Raw genomic sequence first — 21300 nt, forward strand, 5'->3', positions numbered from 1 at the left:
TTTGTCCTAATGGAATTGCAACCGAGATTTTCTCGAGTCCTGCTCCTTCCTAATTTGCGCCTAATAACCACCCACATCTATGAGTGTGTGCGCTGTCACTGTGTAGCCTACCCCACCCGTGCTAATCTCACTATAGACTAGGCTACAGCCGAAATGATGCCCCCCACCGATCAATACAGTGTGTACCCCAACCATCTTCGTACGAGTTGGTCATCTAATCGAAAACATGCTACTGTGCAAGTGACCATTATGCTTTTAATACTATTGATGCCACCGAAGAGGACAGGGGAGGATGTTGCCGTGGAGACATGGCGGTTGCTAGGGTGGGATGTCGTGTCGTGATTCCCTTGTCCATCTGTTTTTTTGATCAATCTCATTTGACCAGGGCAAAGCCTTCTGGACTCTTGATCAGGGAGCCAAGAGAAATAACATGACACAATTGACTTACCTTATGATTACACATTAGACCCATAATTAGTCTACACATAGGTAGGTCTGACTGGTTTTAGTTTAATATATCTACCATGCATGTTACTTGTCACAAGATATGCAATAGCCTCATAATCAAATGAATGATGATATTTATTGTAAAACTGAACTGAAGCAATATGGTGCATGACATTCTGATTTAATTAGTACTATTCATCATCACAAAACATACAACTAAGCTACATTTCAATAGCATTTTGCTTGGAAATACATGCTCATCATTATATTTTCCTTTTCGTCTTTTATTTGCCCCAGAACATCAGCACTGTATTTGGAAGCAAATTGCAACAAGGCACCTCTCTTTCACAGATTCTAATATAAGGCATCACATCCCTCTCTCTGTCTTTGTCTCTCTTACTTGAAGTTCAACCAGCTGTCTTCTATGACAGTGTTTATAAACAGCTAGATAGCATGGCTCTCATATCAATAAGCTATAAGTACAATTTAGCACTGTAGCCAACAGATAGGATTCTGCGACAGACATTTTTGTCAGTGTTCTTCATTTCTACTTCATCTAACTCATTATTAGTAGAATTACCATAGCAGAGCAGTGTCTGTCCTGTCTCTGAAGACCGAAGGGGCAATTTCATGCTTTGGCAGCTAGAACTGCATACAGTGAGCCATCTCATCTCATTGACCTCCAACTATCCTGACAGTCCACCAGCAGAAGTCCCAGACTTCAGGACCCAGTCAGTCAAATCTGCAGCTGCTTCATTGATTGCAATGGTACATGGATGAGAGTGAGTGTGTTTGTGTGTAGGGTTTGTGAAGGTGTGCAGTGGATGCTATAGCCATTCACTCAAAGTTAGCAAGTCAATGCTATCCTGATATCCAGGTGTGTGTGTGTGTGTGTGTGTGTGTGTGTGTGTGTGTGTGTGTCAGGTGCAAGACGACACAAGCAGTTCTTCTGCTGTGATATCGCCTTCATTTCACAAAGCCGCCACTAGGCAGCAGAGTCTCCCCTTCTACACCATCTCCTTCCTCACTAATTCTGAGGAATCCTGCAGACACACAAAAACAGATATTTGTAGGTTATTCACAGAGCGCATTAGAATAAATAAGTCAACATAAGTGAATTGATTCTAAGTGGGACATGTACTTACAGAGACGCATACTTCATTAGTGAAGTCCCCCGCCATTGGTTGTGCCGGAACTGGAGACACGGTCATTCTGTCCTGCTGAAAATGGACAAAAGGAGAATGAGAACAAATGTACAAATATTTCATGTTAGAAACAACTTCTTGAGCCGTTCCTTGAACCGTTCTTGAATCAGGTGGAAAAAAACCCAAGCCATAATACTCACTGTGGGGTGTGGGTCATACATGTCATTGGCAACGCCTTCGATAGCGGAAGGCGAAGCTGATTGTTCCACAGCTCCGCCAGTCATTGCCTTTGTTTTGTCCTGGGTGCGCAGGTAGTAGTACAGCAACACTCCCAGAGTGGCCAGCAGCAGCAGTACCACGATGATGGAAGCAGCAATACCTCCTGCGTTGTCTGGTTCTGGTGTGGCTGTATTGGACATAAAGTGCTATTAGATAAGGGTTGCACAGCCAGGCCTGGCGAGTGGCATGAGCCATGAAAAAGATCTTGCTTGTGTCTTACTTGTTAGTGGGTCTTTTGCTTCACCGGCACAGTTGAATCCTATGTCATAGTCAATGTCGTCCAGGGCCAAGACTCCAGCGTACCCTTTGAAACCCTCAAATATAATCTAGAAACACACATTCTCAATGAACAACAACCCTTCCTTGTAATAATACAATATGAGTCAATATATACAGGTAACTGGCAAAATAAAGGAAACACCAAAATAAAGAGTCTTAATAGGCCGTTGGGCCACCACGAGCCCGAACAGCTCCAATGTGCCTTGGCATAGGAGGGACGCGACACGAGAAAATCCAGCATTTGGTGTTTTATTGATGGCGGTGAAAAACGTAGTCTCAGGCGTCACTCCAGAATCTCCCTTAAGTGTTCAATTGGGTTCAAATCTTGTGACCGAGATGCACACGTACACGATCGCAAACACACACTTTAAGCCCCCTATGCTCTGTTGAGACCCCCTCTTTCAAAGTCACTGAGATCTCTTCTTCTAGCCATGGTAGCCATAATAATGGGTAACTGGGCATTTTTATACATGACCTGAAGCATGATGGGATGTTAATTGCTTAATAAACTCAGGAACCACACCTGTGATGTGTGTGTGTGTGTGATGTCTGACCTGATACTCTTTAGCAGAAGTGATGTCAACATTGAAGCGTGACCAAACTGCTCCCACCTCTTCCACACTCAACATTTGTTCCAGGTTCCCTTCAGACTGCCTACACACCTTCAGATGACTACCATCTGCATGGACACAGTATGGAATATAATGGCATTAACAAACTGGCAACCAGGATCACCACCATCATGGTCGGCATCATCACATAGAAACAGACAGGTAAGGCAGGTTGTTTGATAGAGTTAAGACAGCAGTAGTGATGTTCAGTGGTGTAGTTTGGGTCTTACGGGAGACTGGTTTGTACACCCAGAAGCGCAGGCAGGTGCCCATGGTGGAGGGCAGATGAGGACTCAGCAACCAGGCCTTGTATTTGGCTGTGTCCCTGGTGCTACTGGGGAGGAACAGGAAGTGACCTGCAGAATGGACACAAGGACAATAAGACTGGGACCAATCAGAACATGGATTCTAATCTGGAAGAGTAGGCTTTCAGAGGCCAATTTGATGCTTATGACGACTTTTATAATGCATTATAACTCCATCATACCTGCATCTTGTAAGTAAAGTGTGAGGATTAATCAAGACCGTAGCTTACAGTAAATGCATTTAAATGTGTCAGTGTGTCACCTCTCTCTGTCCCAAGGGTGTGGTCATGGGATGGGGTGGGGTAGTGGGTCTCTGCCTCAGCACTGGTCAGCTCCCAGTCCAACTGGTCTAGCTCAGGGTTCTGAGTGTTGGTCCAGTCACACATTCCCATCTCCAGGTTACACTTAGTACCTGACAAACACACCAGCATGCATGTCACTAACACACACAATAAGAATAATTATCTCTCTGTGTGTTCGTGAGTGTGTAAAGTACTGACCAAGTGTTTGACAAGGATGGCTTGAGAAAATTATGTCATCAACTGAGACATGAGTGCCTTTGCCACCCGCTCCCTGCACCTCAAACTCCAACTGAAACACAAACAGACACTCTTATCCAGAGCGACATACAGAAGCAATTTGGGTTAAGTGCCTTGCACAAGGGTATATCGTCAGATTTTTAATCTAGTTGGCTCGGGGATTCAAACCAGCGACCTTTCGGCTACTGGCTCAACACTCAAACACTAGGCTGCTTACATCTGACCTTTCAGTGCTTGCAGTGTCTGACCAGTGGCTTGATCACATGACATCATGTACACTACCTGCCAGTCTGTGATGGTGCTGCTGATGTTGCCGTTGCCTTGGCGCCAGACATCTCCCTGGTCCAGGTTGTTGGAGAAGATCTTCACCCTATCTCCTTTCACTGGCTTCATGTACACAGTCAGCAAACCTAAAATAGATCACACACACACACTAATGTTGGCAAACATATTGTTTTGTAGTACATTTGCCCCTTTTTTGTGATATCCAATTGGTAGTCACAGTCTTGTACCATTGCTGCAACTCCCGCTAGAGCGCGATGGGACAAGTACATCCCAGCTGGCCAAGCCCTCCCCTGACCCGGACGACACTTGGCCAATTGTGCGTCGTCTGTAGTGACTCCTCAAGCATTTCGATGCCTTAGACCGCTGCGCCACTCTGGAGGGCCCCAGCATGCAAAGTGTGATGTGTGATTGAGGGTGGGTATGTACTGTAAAAGGTATATACTCACCAGGATTCTCTCCCCCCATGTGGTACCAGAAGTGAACACACTCTGTTTGTGCCACGCCTACTCGCACAGGGGATGTAAGGGTGGCCACACTGCCCTGTGGTAGGATCTCCACATCACTGTCTGCCATCATGTAGTACCCTAAGGACCAACAATAGGATATGTTTAAGTAGATTCCATGCATCTTTGTATCTCTCACTACTTGTATTTCTGAGAGGTATTGACATGTTGAAAGCACCGAGCTGTCTGTTTAAACAACTAGCACACAGCTCAGACACCCATGCGTACCCCACAAGACATGCCACCAGAGGGCTCTTCACACTCCCCAAGTCGAGAACAGACTATGGGAGGTGCACATTACTACATCGAGCCACGACTACATGGAACTCTATTCCACATCAGGTAACTGATGCAAGCAGTACAATCAGATTGAAAAAAAACCAGATAAAAATACACCTTATGGAACAGCATGGACTGTGAAGCAACACAAACATAGGCGCAGACACATGCATACACACACATGACAACATACGCACTACACACACATACACATGGATTTTGTGTTGTAGATATGTGGTAGTGGAGTAGGGCCTTGAAGGCACACAGTGTGTTGTGAAATCTGTTATGAACGTATTGTAACGTTTTCAAAATTGTATAACTGCCTTAATTTTGACAGACTCCAGGAAGAGTAACGGGATCCATAATAAAATACAAAGTATGTCCTTTTGTCGTTCTATTTCTCTCTCTCTCTCTCCGTCTCTCACCCATCACTGTCTCCAGTGTGTGGTCTGTTTTTGGCCCAGTGTTGGAGGACTGCCAGTTAGTGTGGAGCCAGCTGGCAGTGCCAGTGCTGGTGTAGCCGCATTGCTGGCCTTCAAAGGAGCACTTATTGGGCACGGTGCATGGGCCGTTCACAAACGCCACGTCATCTAGTGCAACCCGCCCGTCAAAGCCGGAGCGCACTGCTTCAAATATCAGCTGTGTGTGTTTGTGAATCAGAGAGGAGGAAGGAGAGGGGAGCAGGGGTGGAGAGAAATGGAAGTCATTAAGTGTTGGAGGAAGTGTCATATCAATGTCAACATGAACAGACATATTCTATTTTTGTTGTTATTATGTTTACGTGTAACTGGACCTGAATCCTGTATTGAACCCACTCATACCTGGAAGCTAGTTAGCTGCTCCGATACTGGACAGTGTCCCTCATGCCAGAAGTTGCCATGGGCACCGCTGCGGCTCCATAGCAGACTCTCACCGCCGTAGGCATCACGCATCTTAACACTGAGTGCACCTGAGAGGGATAGAGAGATGGGGAGATGGAGGGGAGTTGAGAGAGAAGGAGTAAAAACATAGGAAGAGGATGTGAGAGGAAGAGAAGAGGGAGATGGAAATAGAACGTGAAAGTGGTGTTCATTGTGTTCAGGAGTGACTCTTCTGGAAGTCAAGGAGAGCCCTTCATCCTCACCTGTCTCAGGCCCGTAGAGCTTATAATAGAAGGACAGGCAGTGATGTCCGGGGGTGCCTGGCTGACGGTACGATAACAGACGGCCAGACACACCCCGTAACAAGGGGCTCCATACGTCTACAGCAAGGTTTTTACCTGTAATCAAAGACAGGATTAATTAAGGCGTTATAGACCCCTAATGACTTAATGATCAGGTCCATTGGTTACATAGAGAGCAGAGAACACTTGGAGTAATGCTACTATGTGAGAAGTACGACATGTTTAGAATGTAAAACTGGTATGTTTGTTATGTGAACCTAGCTAACTATTCTATGCAGGTGTAAGGTCATGTTAGTACCGACGCCAATGGAATGGTCCATCCCTGTGAGCAGGCTCCAGTCAAAGTTGTCCGTTTGATCCTGGTACCAGCCACACAGTCCCTCTTCGAAGTTACATGACAGAGCTGTCCAGAAGAAACAAATCGTATCAGCAGAAAATCAACAAAATAAAATGCTATATACTATACAGGATATGTGTGTGACCATACTGAAATACTAAATGATCACAACAAAACAATATTTGTTCAAACTGAAACATAAATGGCTTACCTGTGGGAGAGGATGGGAAATACTGAGCGTGACAGTTGATGAAACGAACTTCCTTCACAGATATTGTGGCACATGGGCACAACTTCCTAGCACGAGCCACAAATTCAATCTTGGAAAGAGAGGGGGAGTGAAAGAAAAGAGTAAACACAGCATCAAAAAATGAATACAATTAATATGGTAGTAGATAATACAAGATAATTACTGGCTACAAACAAGGTCCCCCAAACCAAACCATAAGCATGTCCTGAAGGTATCATACCTGGAAGCGGTGATCCCTGGCTCCGATGTACACCTGCGCCTGCTGGTACACCCCCTCTACAGATCCTGTTTTCCCACTGAACTCCCACAGCCTGGGCAGAATGCCCAACAGACTGTCAATCACCCGGATGGACAGCTCACCTAGGGGAGAAAACGGGGAACAAAGAGGCAGAGGTAAAGACAAGGAGCGGCAGATGTCCTGAACTGTAGGAGGGACATAGGTTTTGGTTAAGGGGATTGTTAGGGTTTTCTTGCAGGTCTCTGAGGCCGTGTTACCGGTGTGATTGCTCTTGCTGGTCAAGGAGTAGGAGAAGTTGAGGGTGCAGGCTGGCCCCGAGGGGCCCAGGAGAGGGGTGCGTGTCTGGGCCTCAGTTAACTGCTGCCCTGGGGCTTCAGCTAAAAACAGGTACTTGTCTGAGGGCAGAGAGAGAGATAGAGAGAGGTGGAGGTCTGTCACTATACTGAAAAACAAACTAAACAAAATGTACAGCTGACCAGACATGGCCACTCATACCTTATAGTATCTTGATATGCTCACAAGCATAACACACAGAAGCAAGTATGCACACGCATACACACACACTCCTCTGTACAAAAGTTACCTTTGGGGGTGTCATTCAGCACCCACTGCTGGCTTCCAATGCTGCTGTCTGTCCATCCAGAGCTGCCCTTCTCATAGGAGAAGTCCCCTACACAAACACACACACTAAGAACATGCAGATTCACACCAAACATTTTTTGACAAATAATACAAATACAGTTGAAGTCGGAAGTTTACATACACTTAGGTTAGAGTCATTAAAACGTGTTTTTCAACCACTCTACAAATTTCTTGTTAACAAACTATAGTTTTGGCAAGTCGGTTAGAACATCTACTTTGTGCATGACAAGTAATTTTTCCAACAATTGTTTAGACAGATTATTTCACTTATTATAATTCACTGCATCACAATTTCACTGGGTCAGAAGTTTACATACACTAAGTTGACTGTGCCTTTAAACAGCTTGGAAAACTCCAGAAAATGATGTCATGGCTTTAAAAGCTTCTGATAGGCTAATTGACATCATTTGAGTCAATTGGAGGTGTACCTGTGGATGTGTTTCAATGCCTACCTTCAAACTCTGTGCCTCTTTTGCTTAAAATCATGGGAAAATCAAAAGAAATCAGCAAAGACCTCAGAAAAACAATTGTAGACCTCCACAAGTCTGGTTCATCCTTGGGAGCAAATTCCAAATGCCTGAAGGTATGTTCATCTGTACAAACAATAGTACGCAAGTATAAACACCATGGGACCACGCAGCCGTCATACCGCTCAGGAAGGAGACCCGTTCGGTCTCCTAGAGATGAACGTACTTTGGTGCGAAAACTGCAACTCAATCCCAGAACAACATCAAAGGACCTTGTGAAGATGCTGGAGGAAACGGGTACAAAAGTATCTATATCCACAGTAAAACGAGTCCTATAATCGACATAACCTGAAAGGCCGCTCAGCAAAGAAGAAGCCACTGCTCCAAAACCGCCATAAAAAAGCCAGACTACGGTTTGCAACTGCACATGGGGACAAAGACTGTACTTTTTGGAGAAATGTCCTCTGGTCTGATGAAACAAAAATAGAACTGTTTGGCTATAATGACCATCATGAATAAACCAAGATGGCATAGCAGTCAGACGTCCTTTATCCTCTTTCTTTTCGTGTCCCGTGTATATATATATTTACATCTTTCTTCGTATATCTTTTATATATTTTCTTTTTCCAAAAACTCAACTTCAAAACACTCTCCTGCAACCCGCCAATTTTTTAAAAGTATTATTTACCTCAAATCTGTAATCCACAATAGAAGCTAGCCAGAAGCTAACCGGAAGTTAGCAAGAAGCTAACCAGAAGCTAGCAAGAAGCTAGCCAGTTTACTGGCTAACGTTATTATTCAGCTAACTACGGTTTGTGGTCATCAGCTATCCTTTAGCTCGAAAATCTATCGCCAGTTTTGTACAACGCGACTCAGACCAGAACATACCGGACCTATTTGTCTCTCCATATCCCCGGATTTCAACCGCAAGCTCTGGACATTTAGACCTGGATCTCGCAGCTAGTTAGCTGCTATCCGTGTGACTATTGGCTTACGTCGATCCCGGAGCAAACATCAATTATTCCGGCCAGCTGAAGAGTTCCATCAGCCACTCCTGGGATACAATCACCTATTCGGACCCATTTTACTGCCGATGCGGAGCCCCATCGGGCCTTCACGACTGGACTACCAACGTTATCTGCCCGAGGGAGTTGTACAACTGGCCCCTCCGTCGCGACTTTACCTGAACGCCCATCTGCAGCCCCCTAATCGTTAGCTATCTTAATGGGTCTATCGGACAATTTTTATTGGGTCACTATATCTATATTGCCAATTGGATTGATCCCCTCTACCACACGGAACCCCACTAATCTACCAACTGAAATGCACGAGGTGGCTAAAAACAGACCTCCATCCTATGCTGGCTTGCTACCGATGGCCCGGCTAGCTGTCTGAATCGCCGTGACCCCAACCAACCTCACTTCACTGGACCCTTATGATCACTCGACTAAGCATGCCTCTCCTTTATGTCAATATGCCTTGTCCATTGCTGTTCTGGTTAGTGTTTATTGGCTTATTTCACTGTAGAGCCTCTAGCCCTGCTCGTTATACCTTATCCAACCTTTCAGTTCCACCACCCACACATGCGATGACATCACCTGGTTTCAATTATGTTTCTAGAACAATATCTCTCTCATCATCACTCAATACCTAGGTTTACCTCCACTGTATTCACATCCTACCATACCTTTGTCTGTACATTATACCTTGAAGCTATTTTCCCCCCCAGAAACCTCTTTTTACTCTCTGTTCCGGACGTTCTAGACGTCAAATTCTCATAGCTTTTAGCCGTATCCTACTCCTCCTCTGTTCCTCTGGTGATGTAGAGGTGAATCCAGGCCCTGCAGTGCCTAGCTCCACTCCTATTCCCCAGGTGCTCTCTTTTGATGACTTCTGTAACTGTAATAGCCTTGGTTTCATGCATGTTAACATTAGAAGCCTCCTCCCTAAGTTTGTTTTATTCACTGCTTTAGCACACTCTGCCAACCCGGATGTTCTAGCCGTGTCTGAATCCAGGCTTAGGAAGACCACCAAAAATTCTGAAATCTTCATCGCTAACTACAACATTTTCAGACAAGATAGAACAGCCAAAGGGGGCGGTGTTGCAATCTACTTCAAAGATAGCCTGCAGAGTTCTGTCCTACTATCCAGGTCTGTACCCAAACAATTTTAACTTCTACTTTTAAAAATCCACCTCTCTAAAAACAAGTCTCTCACCATTTCCGCCTGCTATAGACCACCCTCTGCCCCCAGCTGTGCTCTGGACACCATATGTGAACTGATCCCCCCCCCCATCTATCTTCAGAGCTCGTGCTGCTAGGCGACCTAAACTGGAACATGCTTAACACTCGAGCTATCCTACAATCTAAACTTGATGCCCTCAATCTCACACAAATGATCAATGAACCTACCAGGTACCTCCCCAAAGCCGTAAACACGAGCACCCTCATAGATATCATCCTAACCAACTTGCCCTCTAAATACACCTCTGCTGTTTTCAACCAAGATCTCAGCGATCACTGCCTCACTGCCTGCATCCGTAATGGGTCAGCGGTCAAACGACCTCCACTCATCACTGTCAAACGCTCCCTGAAACACTTCAGCGAGCAGGCCTTTCTAATCGACCTGGCCGGGGTATCCTGGAAGGATATTGATCTCATCCCGTCAGTAGAGGATGCCTGTTTTTTTTTTAAATGCCTTCCTCACCATCTTAAATAAGCATGCCCCATTCAAGAAATGTAGAACCAGGAACAGATATAGCCCTTGGTTCTCCCCAGACCTGGCTGCCCTTAACCAACACAAAAACATCCTATGGCGTTCTGCATTAGCATCGAACAGCCCCTGTGACATGCAACTTTTCAGGGAAGATAGAAACCAATATACACAGGCAGTTAGAAAAGCCAAGGCTAGCTTTTTGAAGCAGAAGTTTGCATCCTGCAACACAAACTAAAAAAATCTTCTGGGACACCGTAAAGTCCATGGAGAATAAGCACACGTCCTCCCAGCTGCCCACTGCACTGAGGAAAGGAAACACTGTCACCATCGATAAACCCACTATAATTGAGAATTTGAATAAGCATTTTTCTACGGCTGGCCATGCTTTCCATCTGGCTACCCCTACCCGGTCAACAGCACTGCACCCCCCACAGCAACTCGCCCAAGCCTTCCCCATTTCTCCTTCTCCCAAATCCAGTCAGCTGATGTTCTGAAAGAGCGGCATAATCTGGACCCCTACAAATCAGTCGGGCTAGACAATCTGGACCCTTTCTTTCTAAAATTATCTGCTGAAATTGTTGCAACCCCTATTACTAGCCTGTTCAACCTCTCCTTCTTGTCGTCTGAGATTCCCAAAGATTGGAAAGCAGCTGCGGTCATTCCCCTCTTCAAAAAGGGGGGGACACTCTTGACCAAAACTGCTACAGACCTATATCTATCCTACCCTGCCTTTCTAAGGTCTTCGAAAGCCAGGTCAACAAACAGATTACCGACCATTTCGAATCCCACCATACCTTCTCCGCTATGCAATCTGGTTTCAGAGCTGGTCATAGGTGCACCTCAGCTACGCTCAAGGTCCTAAACGATATCTTAACCGCCATCGATAAGAAACAATACTGTGCAAAAAAAAAAGTTGAACCTTTATTTAACTAGGCAAGTCCGTTAAGAACAAATTCTTATTTTCAATGACGGCCTAGGAACTGTGGGTTAACTGCCTGTTCAGGGGCAGAACGACAGATTTGTACCTTGTCAGCTCGGGGGTTTGAACTTGCAAACTTCCAGTTACTAGTCCAACACTCTAACCACTAGGCTACGCTGCCGAGGCTTTCGACTCTGTCAATCACCACATCCTCATCGGCAGACTCGATAGCCTTGGTTTCTCAAATGATTGCCTCGCCTGGTTCACCAACTACTTCTCTGATGGAGTTCAGTGTGTCAAATCGGAGGGCCTGTTGTCCGGGCCCTCCGATTTGACGACACCATTCTGTATACTTCTGGCCTTTCTTTAGACACTGTGTTAACAACCCTCCAGATGAGCTTCAATGCCATACAACTCTCCTTCCATGGCCTCCAATTGCTCTTAAATACAAGTAAAACTAAATGCATGCTCTTCAACCGATCGCTGCCTGCACCTGCCCGCCCGTCCAACATCACTACTCTGGACGGTTCTGACTTAGAATATGTGGACAACTACAAATACCTAGGTGTCTGGTTAGACTGTAAACTCTCCTTCCAGACTCATATCAAACATCTCCAATAAATCTAGAATTGGTTTCCTATTTCGCAACAAAGCATCCTTCACTCATGCTGCCAAACATATCCTTGTAAAACTGACCATCCTGCCGATCCTCGACTTCGGCGATGTCATTTACAAAATAACCTCCAATACCCTAGTCAATAAATTGGATACAGTCTATCACAGTGCCATCTGTTTTGTCACCAAAGCCCCATATACTTCCCAACACTGCGACCTGTACGCTCTCGTTGGCTGGCCCTCGCTTCATATTCGTCGCCAAACCCACTGGCTCCAGGTCATCAACAAGACCGTGCTAGGTAAAGTCCCCCCTTATCTCAGCTCGCTGGTCACCATAGCAGCACCCACCTGTAGCACGCGCTCCAGCAGGAATATCTCTCTGGTCACCTCCAAAACCAATTATTCCTTTGGCCGCCTCTCCTTCTGCTGCCAATGACTGGAACGAACTACTAAAATCTTTGAAACTGGAAACACTTATCTCCCTCACTAGCTTAAGCACCAGCTGTCAGAGCAGCTCACACATCACTGCACCTGTACATTGCCCATCTATAACTTAGCCAAAACAACTACCTCTCCGCCTACTGTATTTATTTATTTTGCTCCTTTGCACCCCATTATTTCTATCTCTACCTTGCACATTCGTCCACTGCAAATCTACCATTCCAGTGTTTTACTTGCTATATTGTATTTACTTTGCCACCATGGCCTTTTTTTTTTTTGCCTTTACCTCCCTTATCTCACCTCATTTGCTCACATTGTATATATACTTGTTTTTCTACTGTATCATTGACTGTATGTTTGTTTTACTCCATGTGTAACTCTGTTGTTGTATGTGTCGAACTGCTTTGCTTTATCTTGGCCAGGTCTCAATTGTAAATGAGAACTTGTTGTATCATGTTGTGGGGGTGCTTTGCTGCAGGAGGGATATGTGCACTGCACAAAATAGATGGCTTCATAAGGAAGGAAAATGATGTGGATATATTGAAGCAACATCTCAAGACATCAGTCAGGAAGTTAAAGCTTGGTCGCAATGAGTCTTCCAAATGGACAATGACCCCAAGGATTCTTCCAAAGTTGTGGCAAAATGGCTTAAGGACAACAAAGTCAAGGTATTGGAGTGGCCATCACAAAGCCCTGACCTCAATCCCATAGAAAATGTGTGGGCAGAACTGAAAAAGCTTGTGCGAGCAAGGAGGCCTACAAATCTGACTCAGTTACACAAGCTCTGTCAGGAGGAATGGGCCAAAATTCACCCAACTTATCGTGGGAAGCTTGTGGAAGGCTACCCGAAATGTTTGACCCAAGTTAAACAATTGAAAGGCAATGCTACCAAATACTAATTGAGTGTATATAAACTTCTGACCCATTGGGAATATGATGAAAGAAATAAAAGCTGAAATAAATCATTCTCTCTACTATTATTCTGACATTTCACATTCTTAAAATAAAGTGGTGATCCTAACTGACCTAAGACAGGGAATTTTTACTAGGATTAAAATGTCAGGAATTGTGAAAAACTGAGTTTAAATGTATTTGGCTAAGGTGTATGTAAACTTCCGACTTCAACTGTATAATACACCGACAATAATACATACATCGTAAACGCAAAGTACTCACCGCACTTGGCCTCGTCATCTTTATCCTCACAGTCTTCACGAAAGTCACAGATCTTACTGGTATCGCTAGTGCAAGGATGCCCAGGAGGTTTGGGGAAATTTGCTAATGTGAAATTTCCTGCAAGAGGAAAGGTGGGAAGGGGACAGAGTAAGCAGGTAAATAGATGCAGTATACATGCTATGTTGTGACCATATTGCACTGTGCTGTTGGTTAACATTACTATTAGTTCAGTTCTGTATACATTGTGTGATTCACAAGATACCTTCCTTGTATGTGTTTATTTGGTTCACCTTTAGAGAGACGGCAGTTAGGAGACATCATGATGCTATCTATAGCAACCCCTCCATACTCCTTGTCTCGGATCGCAGCCACAAACACAATCTAAGACAGATGAATGTCATTAAAAGGAGAAAGAGAGCAATATGCAAATGAAAAGGTGGTCAGTATTCAACAGGCTTTTATAACAATTACCGTCCCTCATCCAATGGAAAGCTCTTTGATTATCTGGAAAACCATCTGAAACAGATGTCCACGCTTTGATTATGTCCAGCAAGCCCTATCCAGTCCACTCACTTGGAAGCTGGTGTTGCTAATGATCTCCACCTCAGCCTTGACCCAGAGGTCCCCTAGGGCACCCCCCCTCTGCCACACCGGGTAGATCTCAGTGTTTGCCACCAGCACAGACAGGCCTCCAGACCTTGGCCCAAACTGGTGGCTGTACATCACCATCTACAGGGCAGACATGACGTTCATTTAGGTGTTTTTGCTCACATTAAAGACAAGTATCTATACAGACTGTAGTACATTAGTAATTAAAGTGAACATAATGATTGATTCAACTATTGTTACCTTGACTGAGAGGTTAGTAATATGATGACTGTCAAGAGTGTATGATATAGTGTGTGATAGTGTGTGATAGTGTGTGATGTGCGTTTGGTAGCCTTACACCAGTAATATAAATGTTGCTGGTTTGAATCCCTGAGTCTACAGGATGAAAAATCAGCCGATGTGCCCCTGAGCAAGGCACTTAACCCTAATTGTTCCTGTAAGTCGCTCTGGAGAAGAGCGTCTGCTAAATGGCAAAACAAATTAAATGTAAATGTGCGTATAAAGTTAAAAAGACTGGCCTGCCAAGGTAGAAGCCATGTGTGTGTGTGTGTGTGTGGAGACAGCATGATAGAGGGGTGTTTTGGAGAAGCATTATTGTGCCTTAGTGCATACCTTGCAAGGATGTGTGCTATTGGTTGGTTCCAGTAGAGGGCTTTGAAAGGATGTCCAATCAGATTGGAGCCCGCCTTCAGGTACAGTGACATACAGGAAGTGACCTTCAGGGCAATAACACAAGTTGAAGACATCTCACTGAGGAATAAAATCAGGACAGAACAAGTATTACTATGTTTCTATAATGTCGTTGAGCTTGTACCCGATGCAGTATTGTTGGAATGGTCTCTACCAGGTCCTTTAAAAGGGTCTGTCGTGGAGATATTTGCCTGACTGGTCCTTGTCCACTTCAGACTAGTGGAGACAGTCCTCAGGTCCCAGTTACACACTCCTTCCTCAAAGTCACAGCCCCAGTAGCCTCCTAAACACACAAAGCCATACAGAGTTCATAAACATAGTGGAACAGGGTTAAAATAAGGATGAAATAAGGTGACTCTCACCACAATTCTGCTCATCAGTTTTGTCACCACAGTCATCAGTGCCGTCACAGACCTGACGCTGCTCCACACAGCCCTCCCTGTTACACTGCAGTAACCCTGCAGCACACGACTCCCCTGGGACTGGCACTGAGAACAAAGAGAGAGGTAGAGAAAGAGAAAGAGAGAAAAGAGAGAGAAAGAATTAAAAGAGTAATCTCTCTTAACTCAAAGTGATGTTAAAACCTTTTTGGGATAGGGGGCAGCATTTTCACTTTTGGATGAATAGCGTGCCCAGAGTGAACTGCCTCCTACTCTGTCTCAAATGGTAATATATGCATTTATCATTAGTATTGGATAGAAAACACTCTGAAGTTTCTAAAACTGTTTGAATTATGTCTGTGAGTATAACATAACTCATATGGCAGGAGAAAACCTGAGAAAAATCCAACCAGGAAGTGGGACATCTGAGGTTTGTAGTTTTTCAATGCTTGGCCTACAGAGTACACATTGAGATATGGATGAGGTTGCACTTCCTAGGGCTTCCATTAGATGTCAACTGTCTTTTGAAACTTGAATGAGGATTCTACTATAAAGGAGGGGCTCATGAGACCTCAGTGGTCTGGCAGAGAGCCTTGCTCTCTTGATGCACACTCCCAACAGAGTTACCTCGCGTTCCAGTGCTTTTTCTGAAGACAAAGGAATTCTCCGGTTGGAACATTATGGATGTTTTATGTTAAAAACCTCCTAACGATTGATTCCATACATCGTTTGACATGTTTCTAAAGGACAATAATGGAACTTTGAGTTTTTGTCTGGATGAAATGCTCGTGCCTCATGAAGATGGATTACTGGGCTGAACACGCTAACAACAAGTGGCTATTTGGACATAAATGATGGAACTTTATGGAACAAATCAGTCATTGATTGTGAAACTGGGATTCCTGGGAGTACATTCTGATGAAGATCATCAAAGGTAAGTGAATATTTATGGTGTTGTTTCTAACTTTGTTGATTCCAAAATGGCGGCTATTCCTCTGGCTGTTTTGGGTTCTGAGCGCCGTTCTCAGATGATGCTTTTTCCATAAAGTTTTTTTAAAAATCTGACACAGCGGTTGCATTAAGGATAAGTCTATCTTTAATTCTGTGAATAACACTAGTATCTTTTATCAATGTTTATTATTAGTATTTCTGCAAAATCACCGGATATTTTGGAATCAAAACATTACTGCACGTAAGGCGCCAATGTAAACTGAGATTTTTGGATATATATATGCACATTATCAAACAAAACATACATGTATTGTGTAACATGATGTCATATGAGTGTCATCTGATGAAGATCATTAAAGGTTAGTGATTCATTTTATCTCCATTTCTGCTTTTTGTGACTCCAATCTTTGGCTGGGAAAATGGCTGTTTTTTTCAACTTGGTGGTGATCTAACATAATCATATGTTGTGCTTTAGCTGTAAAGCATTTTTTGAAACTGGACACGATGGGTAGATTAACAAGATGCTTATCTTTCATTTGCTATATTGGACTTGTTAATGTGTGAAAGTTACATATTTAAAAAAAATATTTTAGAATTTCGCTCGCTACCTTTTCAGCGGAATGTTGTCGAGGTGTTCCACTAGCGGAACCCCTGCGCTAGAAAGGTTAACACACTGACACAGAATAACAGATCTGAGGAAGAGAGCATAAAGAAACAGAGGAATCAAAAGACAGAAAAAGAGCGAGACTCACAAGGCAGGGCACAGTCGAAGAACTGCAGCTGGTCTATAGCCACGTCTCCGCGGCGCCCCTCGGTGCGTTGGGAGTGGAGGCGGATCTGGAAGGTGGTGGGGATGCGTCCCAGGAAGACGGTTGCCTCCCTCCAGCCACGCACGCTGGTGCTCTCAGGACGCCACACCACTGCCTGCTGGGTGCTGTCCTCCCTATACACAGATGCCCACAGTGGGGCAGGCCCCATTCCTGTGAACCCTGATAATAGTATAAAGGTTAGATTTTGGGGGAATTTACCTCATTCTACACAGTGGCTAACCCCTGTGTTTCCCATGCTAAAATTGATCAGAAGAAGTAGCTAAATATTACTGTAAAACCCTTGATTTTGTAATGCTATTTTGTTACCTGGGTCCCAGAGGAAGTATCTGAGGTGCATTCGGCATGAGGGTGAAGACTGTTTCATCATTGGAGATGCCATCACTGCAGTGCTGGGAAAATGTGCCTTCACTTCGGTCACTCCCATAAACCAACCTGAAAAAATAAAACACGCAGTCATTGTATAATCTCCCACACACAAATAGCCCCATTCACCAAAGCCCCATATACTACCCACCACTCTCGTTGGCTGGCCCGCACTTCATATACGTCGCCAAACCCACTGGCTCCAGGTCATCTATGTCTTTGCTAGGTAACACTCTGCCTTATCTCAGCTCACTGGTCACTATAGCAGCACCCACCCGTAGCACGCACTACGGGTGGGTGCACGCACAGGTATATTTCACTGGTCACCCCCAAAGCCTATTCCTACTTTTGCCGCCTTTCCTTACAGTTCTCTGCTGCCAATGACTGGAACGAATTGCAAAAATCACTGAAGCTGGAGACTCATATCTCCCTCACTAACTTTAAGCATCAGCTATCAGAGCAGCTCACAGATCACTGCATCTGTACATCCAACTACCTGATAAAATAATGTATATGTTGAAAGATAATGATAAATTGATTCCACTCTGAAACCTTATAACTGTATGAAATTGATTAGAATCATAAAATTATAATCTGATGATGTGTGTAGTTTTAGTCAGAATTAGGTTAAACAATGTATCTGTATAGTGGAAAAACACAGACTGTCTTGAGCAAGGCGTAGCTTAGGATTTGAACTTGTATGTGTGTGCCGAAGAAAAAAACATAGTTAAACTGTGTTTGGACCGACCTGGCTAGGCCTCTGAGGAACCTATGATAGCATAGGGAGTACTTCTCAAGGTTTCCCTAATCTCGGGGGAATGGAACTGTCGGCTGGGCAGTGATACACAGTGGTGAGAACTATGGAGAAGGATAAAACTCACCTACTGTTTGTGTGGAAGTATGTGCGCAGCTATAAAATGGATGTCTTTGTATAATGGACTTTAGTACAGTTTATTCAAAGAACATTCTATCTTTTTGCATAAGCTGAGCTGTTGACTAATTATTATTAAACCCATGGTCTTACAGATCTCGGGGATTGGTCAGAGCTATATATTGTCAGTTATTATCATTGGGATTGAAAATTCTCGACACACTACCTCATCCCCATATTGTTATATATTTATAAATTGTTTTACTCCTTTGCACCCCAGTATCTCTACTTGCACATTCATCTTCTGCACATCTATCACTCCAGTGTTTAATTGCTAGATTGTAATTACTTCGCCACGACAGCCCATTTATTGCCTTACCTCATTTGCACACACGGTATAGAGATTTTTTTCCTATTGTGTTATTGACTGTACGTTTGTTTATTCCATGTGTAACTGTGTTGTTGTTGTTTGTGTCGCACTGCTTTGCTTTATCTTGTCCAGGTCGCAGTTGTAAATGAGAACTTGTTCTCAACTGGCCTACCGGGTTAAATATATATATATATTTTTTTTAAATAGATGTGAATGACATTTTTTAGTAGTGTGTGATACAAATCTTCTTAGCCCTGTGTTTTAGTGTTTTTTTTTAAATATTAGTGTACATTCACTGGGAGAGCAGGAGTGTGAGTATCTATCTGAGTGCACCGAGTCCCTATCTGTGTGTTGTAGTACTGTCGAGAGTGTACCTGTGGCTGTCCCAATGGTGAAGTCTGAGGAGGGTCCGCTGTCTGGCAGTGTGTCCCCTCTCTGACGCCTTTCCCAGGAGTAGGCCTTCTCCAAGGACTGGTCCTGCCAGCCACACACATCTGGGTCCTCAAAGTCACACACAAAGTCCATCCCTCTGTAGCCTTGGGTTTCACACCAACACGCACGATACAGACAGGAAGACAGATAGGCAAGCAGACAGACAGGCATCACTTAAAATCAAAAGCTTGTATTGCAATGTGTTGGTCTGAGGGAGCTGCAGTGTGTGTTCTTGGAAATTGGTTTTTCTTGACCTTTTTCCATCCCGTTCTAGTGATATAACATAACGTTTGGTAAATGTCAGAGCTGCATGATTGGTGTTCAGTGGCAAATGGGCACGGTCACTGGAGTGCAGGTACTAGAATTGATTTGTATGGCTCAGTCAGAGCAGAGGGAGTCTTACCACAGCCGTTTTCATCGATGCAGTCTGTACAGTCACAAACAAAGTCACACTTCAGCTCTGGGGTCTGGCATGCAAGTGTCTGTGAGCCAATCGCTGCAAAACAACAGACTCATCATTGACTTTGAAAATAATCTCCATCTACAGTACAGTAGGAGAGTGATTTAAGCAGACAAAACTAAAACTGACTTTTTTAAGTGGCCAATTGCATAAATGCCCCAGTAGGATCTTCCATTCTTGGACCCGAGTGAGTACGTGCAATAATTACCCGGGCAGTAACTAACCCCTTAATTCCCCTCTTATCAGAACCCATTATAATCAACGTTTTATGAGGCTGCTAATGTTAGCAGGCTCAAAGGTCATACCAGTGCAGTAATCTGGGAAATGTTCAAGCCAAGGTCCCTGACAGCAGCTATTACAGAATCCATGTCACAAGAGTCCATAAAGTAACTGTACATAATAAATAACTGTTTTTGTGGCAGCAGTGACTTCCAAAGCCACAGGACCTAGGTTCATCATGCACCCTGTGATCTACACAGCCTATTTCAAGTCAAAAACAAAAACGATATTGCACTTCCTTGATAACTGTGAATTAAAAAAAAAATGTCCTTGTTGCTGACACGGACAGTGAGTTCAGTAAACACTAGCCTACATTTAGCAAAGTATTGCATGAAGACTAGTGTCAATGTTCTTACCCCAGAGAAACGTCAGCAGCAAAACCAGCGCTGAAATCCCTCTGTTAAATCCCATGTTTACCCTTCTCTTTCTGCTGGAGCTGTGGACGTCTGAACACCACCTGGCACCTACTAGACTGTGATAACAGCCACGGTCTGCCTCTGACCTCCTCTGATCTGCTGATAGATAATGGGTAGACTTTACATACACCTGCATCGGTCAGAGCCGTCGGTCGTAAAAACAGCACGTTCCATCTTTAAAAGTCACTTTACTGAACAGAGGACTAAATATTGTGGCTGCATGCATTCATCAAAGGTCCTGAATTCCTCTTCATGGCAGCTCTGCAGTGCTCAGTGTCATGTAGAAACCTGACTTCTATATGCTCAGAGCCAAGGCACTGAATAGTGATAGGATACTAATTTGCAATGTATACCTTTATGAAGGTATCAAATTTGTGATATGGATACTTTAAATTCACTATTGATACATAATTTAATTGGCAGTAGCACATACTGACAGCAAGGTATATTTTAGGTACATGATTGAGTGTAGAGTTGCAGTATACAGTGATGTAATGGTAAAAACAATAGGTGGGTAAATTGATTGCGGTGTAAAAAGTAACACTCCCTATACCAATTTGTAAGTCGCTCTGGATAAGAGCGTCTGCTAAATGACTTAAATGTAAATGTAAATGTACTTTCATGTAAACTGCATTTACCCTCCACTATACCACTGTGCCTGTATGGCAACATCGGAAGTTAACACATTTCAGATCAATGAGTTCACCTGACCTTATCTGATATCCACATGTATAATCACTCATGTAGCAGTTGCTCAGCAATTTGAAGTTCAGTGGCTCCCAAAACCATATGAACTTCCTGTAGTTAGATACACAGTGAGATAAAAGTAGAGAGAAATGTAATGACAGATGCGTTTTTCTGTTATGAAACAGGAGTGCGCTATTTGAAAGATGGAGTGTTATATTTCCCCTATGTTGAACCACATTGCTCAACATGATAATGGTTTTATGACTCCATGACCGGAGATGGAATTTCATACTCATTCGTTTTCAGGTACCGGTATTGTATGATATAA

The 21300-nt window shown here is 43.9% G+C and overlaps 1 protein-coding gene across 2 annotated transcripts; it reads right to left on the minus strand.

The window, feature by feature from the left end:
• Nucleotides 1-564: 564 nt before the first annotated feature.
• On the minus strand, nucleotides 565-21260 carry mamdc4 (MAM domain containing 4). Of its 2 annotated transcripts, none has more exons than XM_029620520.2 (29): nucleotides 20226-21260; nucleotides 19534-19626; nucleotides 19073-19234; nucleotides 17401-17526; nucleotides 17017-17253; nucleotides 15296-15421; nucleotides 15058-15216; nucleotides 14856-14959; nucleotides 14208-14363; nucleotides 13925-14015; nucleotides 13635-13751; nucleotides 7243-7329; nucleotides 6917-7054; nucleotides 6642-6781; nucleotides 6383-6491; nucleotides 6133-6237; nucleotides 5796-5930; nucleotides 5494-5621; nucleotides 5098-5311; nucleotides 4337-4474; nucleotides 3888-4015; nucleotides 3567-3657; nucleotides 3329-3478; nucleotides 2992-3117; nucleotides 2705-2829; nucleotides 2092-2197; nucleotides 1793-1998; nucleotides 1593-1664; nucleotides 565-1490 (listed from the first exon to the last, which is right to left on the minus strand). In XM_029620520.2, the coding sequence occupies exons 1-29, from the start codon at nucleotides 20419-20421 to the stop codon at nucleotides 1455-1457; spliced, it is 3801 nt and encodes a 1266-aa protein (XP_029476380.2). In that variant the 5' UTR covers nucleotides 20422-21260; the 3' UTR covers nucleotides 565-1454. The 2 variants fall into 2 exon arrangements, with proteins under 2 accessions (XP_029476380.2, XP_029476379.2); XM_029620519.2 differs by having other exon boundaries at nucleotides 1593-1667.
• Nucleotides 21261-21300: the final 40 nt, after the last annotated feature.

The sequence above is a fragment of the Oncorhynchus nerka genome, linkage group LG19 (assembly GCF_034236695.1).
Source record: "Oncorhynchus nerka isolate Pitt River linkage group LG19, Oner_Uvic_2.0, whole genome shotgun sequence".
Lineage (NCBI taxonomy): Eukaryota > Metazoa > Chordata > Actinopteri > Salmoniformes > Salmonidae > Oncorhynchus > Oncorhynchus nerka.